This window comes from Manis pentadactyla, chromosome 16 (genome assembly GCF_030020395.1).
Source record: "Manis pentadactyla isolate mManPen7 chromosome 16, mManPen7.hap1, whole genome shotgun sequence".
Classification (NCBI taxonomy): domain Eukaryota; kingdom Metazoa; phylum Chordata; class Mammalia; order Pholidota; family Manidae; genus Manis; species Manis pentadactyla.
The window spans coordinates 14,465,018-14,481,301 of record NC_080034.1 but is presented as its reverse complement, the minus strand read 5'-3'; the positions used below and the strand labels follow the sequence as shown (position 1 = coordinate 14,481,301).

At 35.5% G+C, this 16,284-nt stretch overlaps 1 protein-coding gene across 5 annotated transcripts in view; it reads left to right on the top strand.

The window, feature by feature from the left end:
* Nucleotides 1-16,284, top strand: part of PHF3 (PHD finger protein 3) — an 84,758-nt gene that overhangs the window by 56,266 nt on the left and 12,208 nt on the right. For all 5 annotated transcript variants that reach the window (XM_036916259.2, XM_036916261.2, XM_036916260.2 and 2 more), the window contains 6 exons: nucleotides 1,900-2,083; nucleotides 5,560-5,698; nucleotides 5,779-5,935; nucleotides 7,186-7,302; nucleotides 9,063-9,194; nucleotides 9,701-9,836. In XM_036916259.2, the coding sequence (XP_036772154.2) occupies nucleotides 1,900-2,083; nucleotides 5,560-5,698; nucleotides 5,779-5,935; nucleotides 7,186-7,302; nucleotides 9,063-9,194; nucleotides 9,701-9,836 (865 nt within the window). The remainder of the gene's footprint in view (nucleotides 1-1,899; nucleotides 2,084-5,559; nucleotides 5,699-5,778; nucleotides 5,936-7,185; nucleotides 7,303-9,062; nucleotides 9,195-9,700; nucleotides 9,837-16,284) is intronic.

Here is a 16,284-nt window from a genome sequence, read left to right as displayed (position 1 = left end):
TGTCTGTAAATATCTATTAATCCTTAAACCACATTTGGCATTATTACCTTCAAATGGAAGAGTTGTTTTCTCTCTGTAAGGAAAAGTAATCTTAATTCTTTGACCGTTGATCCATTATTTGCTTGGAACTCTCACCTCATAATTTTCTCTAAAATAAGGGTCCTTAAAAGGTGGACTCCTAAAAAGTTGTCAGTCTTCCCTCATTTTACTGTCTGAAAGTACTTTCTAAGTAGGAATATCAAGATACTTGTTTACAGAAGAAATGTATAGAGGATACAGTACTTTGATTAATTTTTCTTTATTTTCATTGTCTACTTTTTTATTAGCTATAATTTCTCTAATCATTGTTCTTATAGATAGTGCCAGGAACAAAACATAGTGGCAACAAATATTTATGGGTAGTCAAGGATAATAATCAAAAAGGCAAGGACTATGATTGTAGACTTGGAAAGAACCTTGGAAATCTTTTAGTCCAGCCACTTAGGTTCAAGAGCATAAGTATGTGTTCCTCATAAGCATGTTTCTGCGTTATTTATGAATTTAGTTCTTTCAGACACTTCTTATGTGGCAAATCTGTATTAAACTCTAGTTTGCTAAGTCCTTGTAACAGCCAGCATTTTCTGTCTGCCAAGACTTTCTGAGAAAAGTTTTATATGTACTTTGAGAATCAGATTATTTCCTTCTGACATTTGCTATTGCCTTTTCTTTTGACTTGATTAGCACCAGACTAACTGATAGTATAGAACTGAGAGTTCCATTGAGAACAGTTTATAGCATACTTTTGGAAAGCCTCTGTTAATCATTAATTACTAATTTGCAGTTCTTGTGTACAGTTTCCTGACCATTTAGAAATATTTAGCTAATTGTTTTGTCACTTAGTTGAGTTGTCTCTGTCTTGTCAAAAAAGACATTATAAAACATTAGCATTGTAAATTGCTTTGAGAAACCCCTCTAATCTAGTCTCTGTTGGAATTGAGGTTTGTCTGATTTTGTAAATGCATGTGCCAGGTTGATTATAGCTTTCTTTTCTTTTTGATGATAAACTATTGGTTCTTATTTGAAATTGTCTAATGGTAGTTTATGAAATCTGCTTTTTTATATATCACTTCTTATCGCTAGATTTTAGGTTTAAATCATTTATTGAGGTCCTAAATATGTTCCTTCTCTTAAGTAAGTCTAGTTGGGGAGGTAGAAAATAAACAAGCAAATACAAAATTAGAAGATTTCTAGTCTAGAGAAAATCAGTTTTTTATAGGTACTGTCTTCTTAAAACCTATGGTTATATGTCTATACACAGTTTTCTGTTTTTCAAACACTAGTATGATGTGATTAATTACTCTCAAGGGTCTCAGAATTCTGGTTTCATTAGTAGTTTTTTGTGGAGTGAGAGTAGCAGGTTTATCCTACTTTACAGAAATTTAAAATGCTAGTAGGTACACTGAGGATTTAATTAATACATTTATTATAGATGAATGTGGCTTAATTTGCTTTAGAAAATAGTGAAAAATACAGATACTAATTACTGCACAATTTCTCCCTCCTTTTTCAAAACATACCTATAGCCACCTAATAGAACTCTTGTTTTCTCTCTAATATTGGGAACATGATTAAGTATTTATATTTAGTTCTCCTTTTATGTGTTCTGCAGAAAACAGGCACTTAACAAATGGATTTTGACTATAAGGGTGAATTTCATTTTGCTAATAATTGAGTTATTTTTGTACATCTTAAAAACTTGAGACAGTTACTGGGCTAGAGAATAAGAGTATGTTTGATATCTTAATAGGTTGTAGTACCAATTAGGTTTAATTTTTTTATCCACATATGCTTGAGGCTTGCTTATATTTAAAGATAGTTTAGTAGTTTTCATTGTGATGAATTAAATACTATTTTTTCTAGGAATCTGGTGAAGGCAAAAACTCATCAGACTGTAGAGATAGTGAAATAAAAAAATGGCAGCTAGCTCCTCTTCGAAAGATGGGACAACCAATTTTACCTCGGAGATCTTCAGAAGAAAAAAATGAAAAAATGCCAAAAGAGTCTACAACTATTATTTTCACAGGAGAAAAAGCTTCAAAACCAGGTAGTAAGATTAATAGAAATTATTATATATGAATAAATTTATATTTTAGTTCATATACTATCAATTAGGATATTTAGGGAAATTTAAAATTTTTTAACATTTTAATGGCCATATATATAGTCTGGGTGATTGGTCTTTCTTGAAATTAAAAACTATTGCTCTAAATTCTGGGGAAGTACTAATAAACTTAAGGTAAGGCCAGTGCCTTCATGGCACTTAAATACATGGGAGAAGACAGATAATAAGTAGACAAATAAGAAAATGGTATGCTTAAGTACTGTGAGAGAAAAGTAGAGTACTTGGATACAGTCATAGTCAAGGATAATGGGAGTTTGTTTTAGATTGAATGGAGGCGGTAACTTGTGACGTTGGATTTGAAGGGCTGTGGAGATGTTTTGGAGGATGTAGGTAGGGGACATAGCCAAGTTGGAGGCTTTGAGGGAGAAACAAGCTTGGCATTTGAGGAGCAAGAAAACCACTGCTGAGTAATTAGAAGGTAATAGGGAGGGATAGAATGGTGGTAGAAGATGAGTTCAGAGAAAATTATATAGGAACTTTGAAGCTATGACAGACTTTATATTTTATTCTGAATGTAATGGGAAACGTTTAGAGGATTTTTGTACAAGGTAATGATGGATCACTCTGTATTTTTCTGTGGAAATTGAACTGTGGGAAGATAGGTGAGATGAAAGGTAGAACAGTTAGGAATCTACAACAGTGTCCTAGGCAAGAAATGTTAGCTTGGAACCTGAGGTACAGTGGAGGTAATGAGAAGTGGTCAGATTCATGTATATTTTATAGTAGAGTTGGTAGAATTTGCTGATGGATTAGATATAGGTAGGTGAAGGAAGGGGACTTAGCAGATGATTAAAATAAGGGTTGATGCTATTTACTGTGATGAAAAAGAGAAGATGATTTGAGGAGGAAAATTAAAAAATTATGTTTTAGGTATTTTAACTTTGAGATGCCTGTTAGATATCTCCATCTAAGTGGAGGTGTTTGAGTAAACCTTTAACTGATGAGTCTGGAGCTGAGAGCTAAGACTTTGGGCGTTGGCATTAAAATTTGGGATTTATCGGTCTGTAGTTGTTATTTGAAATCATGGACTTAGATATAAAAAGGTACAGGGGGAGTTCGATAATGAAGAGGCAGAAGCAGAGCCCTTGTGGCGTATCAGCATTTAGAAGTCGGGAAGAAGAGAGAGGATCCAGCGAAAGCAGACTGAAAGGTGGCCAGTAAGTAAAAGAACAAGAGACTCTGGTGGCCTGGAAGCCAGATAAAGATTCAAGAAGGAGGGAAGGATCGACTGCCAGATGCTGTCCAGCTTTGTAATAAGACGAACACAGATTTAACAAAATATGTGAGTTAGTAAAACGGAGATATTTGTGACTTGGGCTAGAATGATTTTGGTGGAGCAGTGGGGACAAAAGTCAATTGTTGTGGCTTCTGAAAGAATGGAAACTGAGGAATTGAGATACTGTGGTTAATACCTTTAAGAAATTTTGCTGTTAAAGGGAACTGAAGTGGTATAACTAGAGATGGATGTGAAATCAAGGATTTTTAAAAAATAGATTTTATAGCATGTTTGTAAGATTAATAGGAACAATCCTATTCTGTTAGAAATAATTTGATAATATAGGAGAAAGGTGGTAGTTGACGTTCAAAATCCTTGAAAAGACAGGAGGGGATGGGATTCACATAGAGTAGGTGGTCCTAGAAAAGGACAGCTCTTCCCCTGTAACAGTAGGGAGATTAAATGGACGAGGAGGAGCACAGGTGAGGTAGGTCAGTAGATTTTGTGATGGGAAGACATAGCTGACATTTTCCTGTTTTGTCAGTGAAATATGAAGTGTGAAAATCAAATGTTGAATTTGTTGAAGGAGGTACTGTTGGTTTGAGAAGAGAGAAGACAGTGTAAAATACATGTTTTGGAAAGCAGGGGGCAGATTTCCTAGGAAAATTAAATATGATTAGGGCAGCAGATTGAGTTATCTACTTGGAATTTGTGTTTATAAATTTAAAGGGGGATCTGTAAGCACCATTGCTTATTTTTCTCCTGTTTCCTTTTGCTGTTTGCAGGCTGTTTACAGGGTGAAGGATAAAAGTTCACTTTCACTAGGGTTGGGGTTTTGCCAAAGCAGATGTTTGAAGGAGAGAGAATAAAGGTGTTAAGTGTGCAGGGGACTGTCTGATCATAGTTGGATATGGAAAACTGAGGACATAAATGGCAAAAATGATAGATTTAAGAATTGTTGGAATGAGGAGATTCTAGAATAAATAAGCGGGTATCACAGGAGGTCAGAGAGGTAGGATGTTTCACATTGAGATTTTAGAGATGTGCATGAATTAGTAAGGATAGAATGAAAAATAATTTGAAAAGGATAACATTCAAAGTAACACTATAAGGCATTGTTTTAAAACCAGAAGAGATTTATCAATTTGCAGTACAAGTAAGATTATTAAATTATCTGCTCACCCAATAAGTTCAGATTGAAATTTTAATAGGTTTTTAAAAGTTAATGTATATATGTATATTTTAAAAGTAGCTGTAAAAATCATCTAAGGTGGGAAAAAGGTATATAATTTAATAGCTTTAGGGCCACTTAATCACTTAATTTGTAATTAAAATTCATTTAAACTCAAATTTCTTTTTTATTGAAGTATAGTTATAATAAATTAGGGGTAGCACATAATGACTTGATATTTACATGTATTGTGAAGTGATCAGCACAGTAAGTCTAGTTAACATCTGTCACAGTACACAGATTAGAATTTCAATGTTGGGAATATTTCAGTATGAATATGGGTTCTGATCTAATTTCTTTTTTTTTATTAAGATATCATTGATATACACTCTTAGGAAGGTTTCACAAGAAAAACAATGTGGTTATTACATTCACCCTTATTATCAAGTCCCTCCCCATACCCCATTGTAGTCACTGTCCATCAGTGTAGTAAGATGCCACAGAGTCCCTATTTGTCTTCTCTGAGCTACACTGTCTTCTCCGTGACCCCACACACACCATGTGCACCAATCATGATACCCCACAATCCCCTTCTCCCTCCCCACCTGCCCTCCCTCACCCTCCCCTTTAGTAACCACTAGTCCCTTCTTGGAGTCTGTGAGTCTGCTGCTGTTTCGTTCCTTCAGTTATGCTTTGTTGTTATACTCCACAAATGAGGGAAATCATTTTATACTTGTCTGTCTCCGCCTGACTTATTTCATTGAGCATAATACCCTCCAGCTCCATCCATGTTGTTGCAAGTGGTAGGATTTGTTTCTTTCTTATGGCTGAATAGTATTCCGTTGTGTATATGTACCATATCTTCTTTATCCATTCATCTACTTGATGGACATCTGATCTAATTTCTTAATAGTGATTTTAAATCATTCAGTTTTGTTTATAAACTTACATTATGCATTAAAAAGGAAGATTTAAAAAAATGTAGTGAGTTTTGTTACTTATTTAAATTAGGTGCGCAAGAGATAAAAAAGAAGAAAACTGAAAAGGGAGCGCTTAATGTGCATCCTCCTGCTGCTTCTACGTCTAAGCCTTCTGCAGATCAGATCAGACAAAGTGTCAGGCACTCTCTCAAAGACATTCTTATGAAAAGGTAACACATTTTTATTACCGAAGATTGAATAATGTATGCTTTGTGTGTTTAAAAAATAATTGAATTATTCTGATTTTAAGACTTACAGACTCAAATTTGAAGGTACCAGAGGAAAAGGCAGCAAAAGTTGCCACAAAAATTGAGAAAGAGCTTTTCTGTTTTTTTCGGGACACAGATGCTAAATATAAGAACAAATACAGAAGTTTGATGTTCAATCTGAAAGATCCTAAAAACAATGTAAGTATGTTTTGTTCGTGTCTGTAGATACTTATGCTTCTAATTTTTCTGAATACATAATGATTTAAGATTGTAATATAATAGGTCTATAATTTACTTTTTGGGGTGAGACTATATAATTTTAATAAAGTCTTTTGCTACTGAGCAGAGCTATAAATTCTGCATAGTGGTGACTAGTGTTTTACAGTGAGCCTATTAAAATATAAAATACTAAACCTGTCTTAGCCTGATTTATGTGATTTTTGTTCCTTTATGTCCCTTGTTGAATCCAGTTTTTTAAAATTAATTCATATTTATTTTTCAAAAACTGTTAAACCAAAATTCGTAACATTATATGAATACTTTTGATTTCAATCTAGGAATTAAGCTAAAGAAAATTAATTATTTTGATAAAATCTAAAACATTTTTGTTTAAATAACGTTTTAGTTTTGAGTATCTTTTAGCAGTGAAGTAGACATTAATTGAACTCTAATCTTTACCTGGTATTTCTTGTTTGGGTCTTCGAAAAGCTATGTGTGTGTGTCTTAGAGGAAATCAAAAAGCTATGTATGTGGGGTAGACGCAAACTCCTTGCGTATTTGCTAAAGTTTTATAAAGATTTCACATAAGTGATACCCATTTGTCAGTTTATATGATATTTGCTATAGTAGGTGATGTGAGGTATTTTCTTGAAGCATACCAACAGTTACTTAAGAAAAATCTACATTGTACAATCTGCCATCGTGGTCCAGGGAATCTTATAGTTCTTAAATTATGTAATCTGGAAATTTTTCTTCAGCAAGGAAATACTTACTCCCTTTAGGTTTCTTTCTTGCAGTTGGTTCTTTGCTCCTGAGTCCCTTCCAAGCCTGTTAGGATTTAAACATGAAATCTTAGACGTCGCATTCAGTGAAGTTCTTTAATGCGGTATCTCTACTATAGGTTGGCTGTACGGCAGTGTGTGTCCCTGGAAGACTCTGGGACAGAGTCCTGATACAACTTGTGGATAGGCGTTGTGATGGTTCTGCTGCACATGGTTCTCCTTCTCCACTGTGTGCTTATTTTTATATGAAATGTGTATTTTGCTGCCTTAGATGATAAGTTCCTAGAATACAATGATGTCATTTATTCTCTTTGTAGTAGGTAAATAAAATCATTAAATATTTGTAAATCAGGTTTCAAAATTGGATCTTTATTACAGGTTTCTATGCAGTACTCCTCATTCTTTTAAAAATGTTTTTCTCTCCTTCCCATTTTAAAATACCACCAGATACTATTTAAAAAAGTCCTGAAGGGAGAAGTAACCCCTGATCATCTTATAAGAATGAGCCCAGAAGAACTAGCTTCTAAAGAGTTGGCTGCCTGGAGACGAAGAGAAAACAGACATGTAAGATTATAAATATGTGTTTGACTGTAACAAACTGGTGTTTTTTAGCCTTAGGGGAACAGTTATACACACAGAGTTAATTCACCTCAGAGCACAGTTACACATACCTTCTGTTCCATGCTGCTGCAGTTACTTATCCTCCAGTAACCTAGTTCTTAAATTCCATCTTCTGTTTTTCCTGATCTCTGCTGCTTTTTTCTCATTTTGTTCAGTTATCAGGTTACACAATTGCCTTGTGTTTTGTTATTAAATTTTGTTATATGAATCTGAAGGATGGGCAAATAGATGCATCTTAATCACATGTGCACTTTTCAGAAGCACGGTTTGAAATTATTATGGATATCAGTCATTTGTAGAGCCAGATTAAGTCAGAATGAAAATTTTCTATGTTTATAATCCCTTACTACTCAAAGTTTCAAATACCAAAAGCTCTGAAAAAGTTTTTATAACAAATTTATTGATATAACCTGACCCAAATCATGTATGAATGTTAATATTCACAGAATATTACGTATTTAATTAACTAGCACTGTCCCATATTTAATTGGAGTGTTATGTAATATAGGTAGTATGTGCAGCATACTGCATTTTTAAAACTAAAAATTTGTAAGTCGCCAATACCAAGAATTTTCATTTGGAGGTTGTGAACTTAAAATACCTTTAAAGATGGTGACTTAGAGTTATTGTGAAGAAGCAACATTATCCACTATTTTTACTACCAAAAAAGGGCTCCAGAAGATTAGCCCTTTATTCTAAAAAATACTGGTTATTTATAGTGCATATTAACTCCACATGATTTGCCTAATTCTTTTCTTCATAATACTTTGTTGCCTCTTAGGCATTTAGCCTTTATGTAAATCTTCTCCCAAATCTAATTTGAAGTGCAAAGTCCTTGAATTGACATACTTATTCACATATTTATTCACTTTTGCCCTATGTAATTTCTCCTCTTTTTGCCCTGTGTAATTTCTCCCCTTTTGAAGGTAGTGTCACCTCTTCTCTTCCTCCATATTCCAAATAATGCAAATGCCTCTCTCCTGCTTTGAAACTGTGGCAGGAAGTACTATCTGAGGCCACCTTGTTCTTTCTTTAGGTCATTCATCTGATTACTTTCTTTAAAGGATGATAATGCACTAAAAAAGGCAAGACAAATGACCAGACCCATCTTACCTTCCTTAATCCATTGCATTCTGAGTGACCTGTTACTGGGTCTTGGTATACTTGCTTAATTACTACGTTTTGCTGCTGTGCTTGTTCAATTGTAAATTACTCTTGCCACAAAATTTGCTCAGACAGGAGACAATAGATAGGGGACTACCTGATAATTTTTGGTGTTTGAGTAAACTGCTGTTGTGGGGGATGGTATGTTAGAACACCTACCTAGGAATCTAAGAGTAGGAGAGTTATGATTTCTCTGGGACAGCTTCTAAAATACTAAATCAGAAAGCAGATTTTAAATATAAACAGCGTGTTTCATCACTTTGCAAATTACACTGTACTTCAGTTGCCTCTGCTTAATAATATATGTGTTACCTTCTCAAGGCAGAGATACAGGGTCCAATTCTTACAATCCCAGCACTTATACAATCTCTGGAATTCATAATTGCTCAGTGTATGTGTGTTGTTTGAGAGACCACCTAAAGATTAACAATTATCTGTGATGATGCTTTTATTTTTAGGTAAACTTATTATTTAAAGTTGTGCATTTGGAAATACCTGTTTTTAATTGTGAAGCATTTCTTTAAAATATTTCCTATTAGACCATAGAGATGATTGAGAAAGAGCAGCGAGAAGTGGAAAGACGACCAATCACAAAAATAACTCATAAAGGTGAAATAGAAATTGAGAGTGATGCTCCAATGAAAGAGCAGGAAGCAGCCATGGAGATTCAGGTAAAAATGATACCAATGTCATGTTTTATAGTGCTCACATGAAGATTCAGAAAACATTTGCCTAATGTTTCTTAAAGCAGAAAGAAGAGTTACATTTAAAGTAGCCTATTTTATGGATTTAATGGTTTTTGAGAGTGTTCAGAATGTTGTTTCTCTGTTGTGCATCCCAGGCACCTGTTGGACACTTGTTAAATGTAGATTTCTGGGGTCACTATGGCCTAGTGAATTCCGTAGTAGGCCTGAAAATCTGTAGGTGCTTCTTAGGCAGACTGTAGTTTGAGAGCTGGTACAGCTTTGCTTATTTTCAGATATGACTTAGGAAAATATATGAACTCTTGTTAGGGGCTTTGAAGAATGAGCATTTATTTTTTTAAAGAAATAGTAAAAAACAACCTATGAATGGAACAATTCCATTTTGAAGAAATCAGCTTGAAATATAAGTTGATTTTAATAACTGAGGCCAAATTTTATCTGCTGAAATGAATTTTTACCCTCATTTCTGTTAGGAACCTACAGCTAATAAGTCATTGGAGAAGACGGAAGGATCTGAAAAGCAAAAAGAAGAGATTGACTCCATGTCTAAAGATACCACAAGTCAACACAGACAACATCTGTTTGATCTTAACTGCAAAATTTGCATAGGTAATTGGAAATCTTTCTTCCTGAAATGGTGCTTTCATTTTGAAAGGGGGATACTTGTATTTGTAATTTAAATAGGTTTCTGTTTTCCCTGTACTGGTGGTGAGGCACCCACCCACTCACTTCCTTTTAGGAGTAGCATATGTTTTACATGACTGATCTTCAGTGGTGAGATACAGTTTGACACTAGTGTAGTTTACTATCTAGGATTAATTGTATCATATAGATAGATCTGAACTTACCAACCCCAGGGTCAAATGACTAGAATGTAAGCGTGAGAACAGATGCCAGAAACGGTGAGCAATTGTGATTTACTAAATGAGAGAGTGAATAGCATTCATGTTTTATTATTTATATAACAAATGAAACATCTCAGAAATTACCTTTTCTCTAGTATTCTTATCTTTGGTCATTCATTCAATAAATATTTATTAAGTTTTCACGGAATATGTGGTGAAAGGTCAGTTGTTATTCAGACTTTTACTAGAAACAGTAGTCTAGTGAGAAAGACAGGCAGTCAATGATTTGAGTTACAAAAGTGCAGTTGTTATAAATGTATTTAGCTATCAGGAAAAACCTATCCTAGACTGGGAGGTTAGGGGGGTTTGGCTGAGGAATTGACATCTAAGCTGAGACATGAAGGCTGAGAAGTATGCCTGCAAAGAGAGACCATTCTAAGTACTGGGAATGGCATGCATCTGAATTGAATTCAAGAAGAGGAGCGAGAGGCCCATGATGTGTTTGAAGAGATATTTAGAGATCAGATTTTGCAGTATCTTAAAGCCATTGCCTTTTAAATTTCAGATTGTGATTTATTAATGGTAGGGAAATCAATTCAGTAAGTAGTTACTAGCATTTCAAAAACAAACACAGAATGGAAAATAACTACAAATTGCACTTATAAAGATAACTATGATTTTTGTGAAACTTTAGTTCTAGTTCTTTATATATAACAAAAAAATACATATATCCATAGATGCACACACATGGGGTGTGTGTGTGTGTCTAAGTGAACCATGATATAAAATACTACTTTACAGATCATGATAAAAAAGTTTGAGATCTGCTTTTGTAGGTCACCATAAAGATTTTGGTCTTTCATCTAAGAGCAGTGGATAGTGATTAGAAGGTTTTTAGCAGGAGAAGAACATGATCAGGTTTGAATTTTACGAAGATCTCTCTCTCTCTGCGTGAAGATTACAGTGGAAGCCAAGAGAAGATGGAGGGAAACTAGATAGGAGGCCCTTAACACTAGTTTAAGTGAGAGATGAAGATAATTTAGAGTGGTAGAATTGGTAAAGTAACTGCCAGTTTTGAGATACTCAGGTTATATATGGTTGGATTTAAAGCTTGAGAATGACGATGTGTTAAGGAAGAGTTTATATTTAGTTTATTGGTAAAGATGGGTTATCAAGAGTTTTTTTTTAAACGTCTGGAGATGTGGCTCTTAATTTTTTATTATTTTTATTTATTTATTTATTTATTTTTAAATAATTATTTTTTATTGAAGGGTAGTTGACACACAGTATTACATTACATGAGTTTCAAGTGTACAACACAGTGGTAGAACATTTATATACATAATTCTAGGTTCCAGCTATCACCCTACCAGGCTGTTACAATATCTTGACTATATTCCTTATGCTATACATTACATCCCGGTTACTAATTTATTTTACCATTGGAAGTCTGTCCTTTTTTTTTTTTTTTTTTTTTTCTTTTTTTGTGAGGGCATCTCTCATATTTATTGATCAAATGGTTGTTAACGACAATAAAATTCTGTATAGGGGAGTCAATGCTCAATGCACAATCATTAATCCACCCCAAGCCTAATTTTTGTCAGTCTCCAATCTTCTGAGGCATAACAAACAAGTTTTTACATGTAGAACAAATTCTTACATAATGAATAAGTTACATAGTGAACAGTACAAGGGCAGTCATCACAGAAACTTTCGGTTTTGCTCATGCATTATGAACTCTAAACAGTCAGTTCAAATATGAATACTCATTTGGTTTTTATACTTGATTTATATGTGGATACCACTTTCTCTCTTTATTATTATTATTTTTAATAAAATGCTGAAGTGGTAGGTAGATACAAGATAAAGGTAGAAAACATAGTTTAGTGTTGTAAGAGAGCACATGTAGATGATCAGGTGTGTGCCTGTAGACTATGTGTTAATCCGAGCTAGACCAGGGCAATAAAACATCCACGTATGCAGAACATTTCTCTCACAACGGGGGGGTGAGGTTCTAAGCCTCACCTCTGTTGATCCCCAATTTCTCACCTGATGGCCCCCCTGTGACTGTGCCTGTCTTAGGTTGTTCCTCCCTTGAGGAATCTTACCCGTCTCTGGCTAACCAGTCATCTTCCGGGGCCATACAGGGAAATGTGAAGTTGGTAAGTGAGAGAGAAGCCTTATTGTTTGAAAAAGTTAGCTTTTTACTTCTTTGCATATTTATGCCCTGTGACTTCTATGCCCAGCATTTGTCTTGAGGTATCTTTACCACTTGGAAGAATTATGATACTCGGTAAATTTGATATGAGTCACGAATTCTATTTAAGGGTTGTAATTAGGAAGGAAGAAGAAAAGCTATAGAAGTAGCAGGCGGAAAAAACATGGGAAGATTGATTATTTCTTTGATATATCTTCTTGTAGAGTAACTTCAGCATGTACAGGTTTTAAGCTACTACTTAAATTGCACACACACATTAACATAATAGGAGTATAGTTACATAACCAAAGCATATCTGTAATTACCAGCCATCTGCAGTGAAATCAAGAAAACCAGTTAGGCACCTTACGCATTTGTGAATGATTTGTGAAATCTATGATATGGTGGATATTGTCCAACTGAACTTGAACAGTCTGAGAGAAATCAGACAAATTAAAACAACCCATTCCTGGGGATTGTTCACATGCCATATGTTCTTTTAACAGTAAATAGTTTGTAGTTGTAAGACTTTGGAGCGCTACAATTTGCACTTCTCCAAATTCTTGGTTGAGTTCCAACAGTATAGATCCAGTCCAATTTTGTTGTTTTACTGTATGCACAGGCCAGCTTAGATATCTCCTTCATCATTCCCATGGCAAGTCCAGGAACTGGTGGGATGAGTGCATCTATACCTGTGGCAGTGCGTGGATCTTTGTTGGGGTTTTTTTTTTGCTGATCATCTTCTGTCATGAGTCTTCCAGAGAGTGCTGATGTTGGAAGTTCTTTTTCATATCGTATCTTAGTTCATTTTCGGGGTAGCCAAATTAGGCTTTGATCCTCTGTATAAACACAAACAGACCCTTTGCCTACACTTTTATATGCCCTTTATACCCTTCTGTAGAACTCGTTGGAGGTTACCACACAGAAACTGCCCTTTTTTTTTTTTTTTTTTTTCTATCACTAATCTACACTTACATGACGAATATTATGTTTACTAGGCTCTCCCCTATAAACCCCTTTACAGTCACTGTCCATCAGCATAGCAAAATGTTGTAGAATCACTACTTGCCTTCTCTGTGTTGTACAGCCCTCCCTTTTCTCCTACCCCCCCATGCATGTTAATCTTAATACCCCCCTACTTCTCCCCCCCTTATCCCTCCCTACCCACCCATCCTCCCCAGTCCCTTTCCCTTTGGTACCTGTTAGTCCATTCTTGAGTTCTGTGATTCTGCTGCTGTTTTGTTCCTTCAGTTTTTCCTTTGTTCTTATATTCCACAGATAAGTGAAATCATTTGGTATTTCTCTTTCTCCGCTTGGCTTGTTTCACTGAGCATAATACCCTCCAGCTCCATCCATGTTGCTGCAAATGATTGGATTTGCCCTTTTCTTATGGCTGAGTAGTATTCCATTGTGTATATGTACCACTTCTTCTTTATCCATTCATCTATTGATGGACATTTAGGTTGCTTCCAATTCTTGGCTATTGTAAATAGTGCTGCAATAAACATAGGGGTGCATCTGTCTTTCTCAAACTTGATTGCTGCGTTCTTAGGGTAAATTCCTAGGAGTGGAATTCCTGGGTCAAATGGTCAGTCTGTTTTGAGCATTTTGATGTACCTCCATACTGCTTTCCACAATGGTTGAACTAACTTACATTCCCACCAGCAGTGTAGGAGGGTTCCCCTTTCTCCACAGCCTCGCCAACATTTGTTGTTGTTTGTCTTTTGGATGGCAGCCATCCTTACTGGTGTGAGGTGATACCTCATTGTAGTTTTAATTTGCATTTCTCTGATAATTAGCGATGTGGAGCATCTTTTCATGTGTCTGTTGGCCATCTGTATTTCTTTTTTGGAGAACTGTCTGTTCAGTTCCTCTGCCCATTTTTTAATTGGGTTATTTGTTTTTTGTTTGTTGAGGCGTGAGAGCTCCTTATATATTCTGGACGTCAAGCCTTTATCGGATGTGTCATTTTCAAATATATTCTCCCATACTGTAGGGATCCTTCTTGTTCTATTGATGGTGTCTTTTGCTGTACAGAAGCTTTTCAGCTTAATATAGTCCCACTTACTCATTTTTGCTGTTGTTTTCCTTGCCCGGGGAGATATGTTCAAGAAGAGGTCACTCATGTTTATGTCTAAGAGGTTTGTGCCTATGTTTTCTTCCAAGAGTTTAATGGTTTCATGGCTTACATTCAGGTCTTTGATCCATTTTGAGTTTACTTTTGTATATGGGGTTAGACAATGGTCCAGTTTCATTCTCCTACATGTAGTTGTCCAGTTTTGCCAGCACCACCTGTTGAAGAGACTGTCATTTTGCCATTGTATGTCCATAGCTCCTTTATCAAATATTAATTGACCATATATGTCTGGGTTAATGTCTGGATTCTCTAGTCTGTTCCATTGGTCTGTGGCTCTGCTCTTGTGCCAGTACCAAATTGTCTTGATTACTATGGCTTTATAGTAGAGCTTGAAGTTGGGGAGTGAGATCCCCCCCTACTTTATTCTTCTTTCTCAGGATTGCTTTGGCTATTCGGGGTCTTTGGTGGTTCCATATGAATTTTTGAATTATTTGTTCCATTTCATTGAAGAATGTTGCTGGTAGTTTCATAGGGATTGCATCAAATCTGTATATTGCTTTGGGCAGGATGGCCATTTTAACGATATTAATTCTTCCTAGCCACGAGCATGGGATGAGTTTTCATCTGTTAGTGTACCCTTTAATTTCTCTTAAGAGTGACTTGTAGTTTTCAGAGTATAAGTCTTTCACTTCTTTGGTTAGGTTATTCCTAGGTATTTTATTTTTTTTGATGCAATTGTGAATGGAGTTGTTTTCCTGATTTCTCTTTCTGTTGGTTCATTGTTAGTATATAGGAAAGCCACAGATTTCTGTGTGTTGATTTTGTATCCTGCAACTTTGCTGTATTCCGATATCAGTTCTAGTAGTTTTGGGGTGGAGTCTTTAGGGTTTTTTATGTACAGTATCATGTCATCTGCAAATAGTGACAGTTTAACTTCTTCTTTACCAATCTGGATTCCTTGTATTTCTTTATTTTGTCTGATTGCCGTGGCTAGGACCTCCAGTACTATGTTAAATAACAGTGGAGAGAGTGGGCATCCCTGTCTAGTTCCCGATCTCAGCGGAAATGCTTTCAGCTTCTCGCTGTTCAATATAATGTTGGCTGTGGGTTTATCATAGATGGCCTTTATTATGTTGAGGTACTTGCCCTCTATTCCCATTTTGCTGAGAGTTTTTAACATGAATGGATGTTGAACTTTGTCAAATGCTTTTTCGGCATCTATGGAAATGATCATGTGGTTTTTGTCTTTCTTTTTGTTGATGTGGTGGATGATGTTGATGGACTTTCGAATGTTGTACCATCCTTGCATCCCTGGGATGAATCCCACTTGGTCATGGTGTATGATCCTTTTGATGTATTTTTGAATTCGGTTTGCTAATATTTTGTTGAGTATTTTTGCATCTACGTTCATCAGGGATATTGGTCTGTAGTTTTCTTTTTTGGTGGGGTCTTTGCCTGGTTTTGGTATTAGGGTGATGTTAGCTTCATAGAATGAGTTTGGGAGTATCCCCTCCTCCTCTATTTTTTGGAAAACTTTAAGGAGAATGGGTATTATGTCTTCCCTGTATGTCTGATAAAATTCCGAGGTAAATCCATCTGGCCCGGGGGTTTTGTTCTTTGGAAGTTTTTTGATTACCTCTTCAATTTCGTTGCTGGTAACTGGTCTGTTTAGATTTTCTGTTTCTTCCTGGGTCAATCTTGGAAGGTTATATTTTTCTAGGAAGTTGTCCATTTCTCCTAGGTTTCCCAGCTTGTTAGCATATAGGTTTTCATAGTATTCTCCAATAATTCTTTGCATTTCCGTGGGGTCCGTCGTGATTTTTCCTTTCTCGTTTCTGATACTGTTGATTTGTGTTGACTCTCTTTTCTTCTTAATAAGTCTGGCTAGAGGCTTATCTATTTTGTTTATTTTCTCGAAGAACCAGCTCTTGGTTTCAT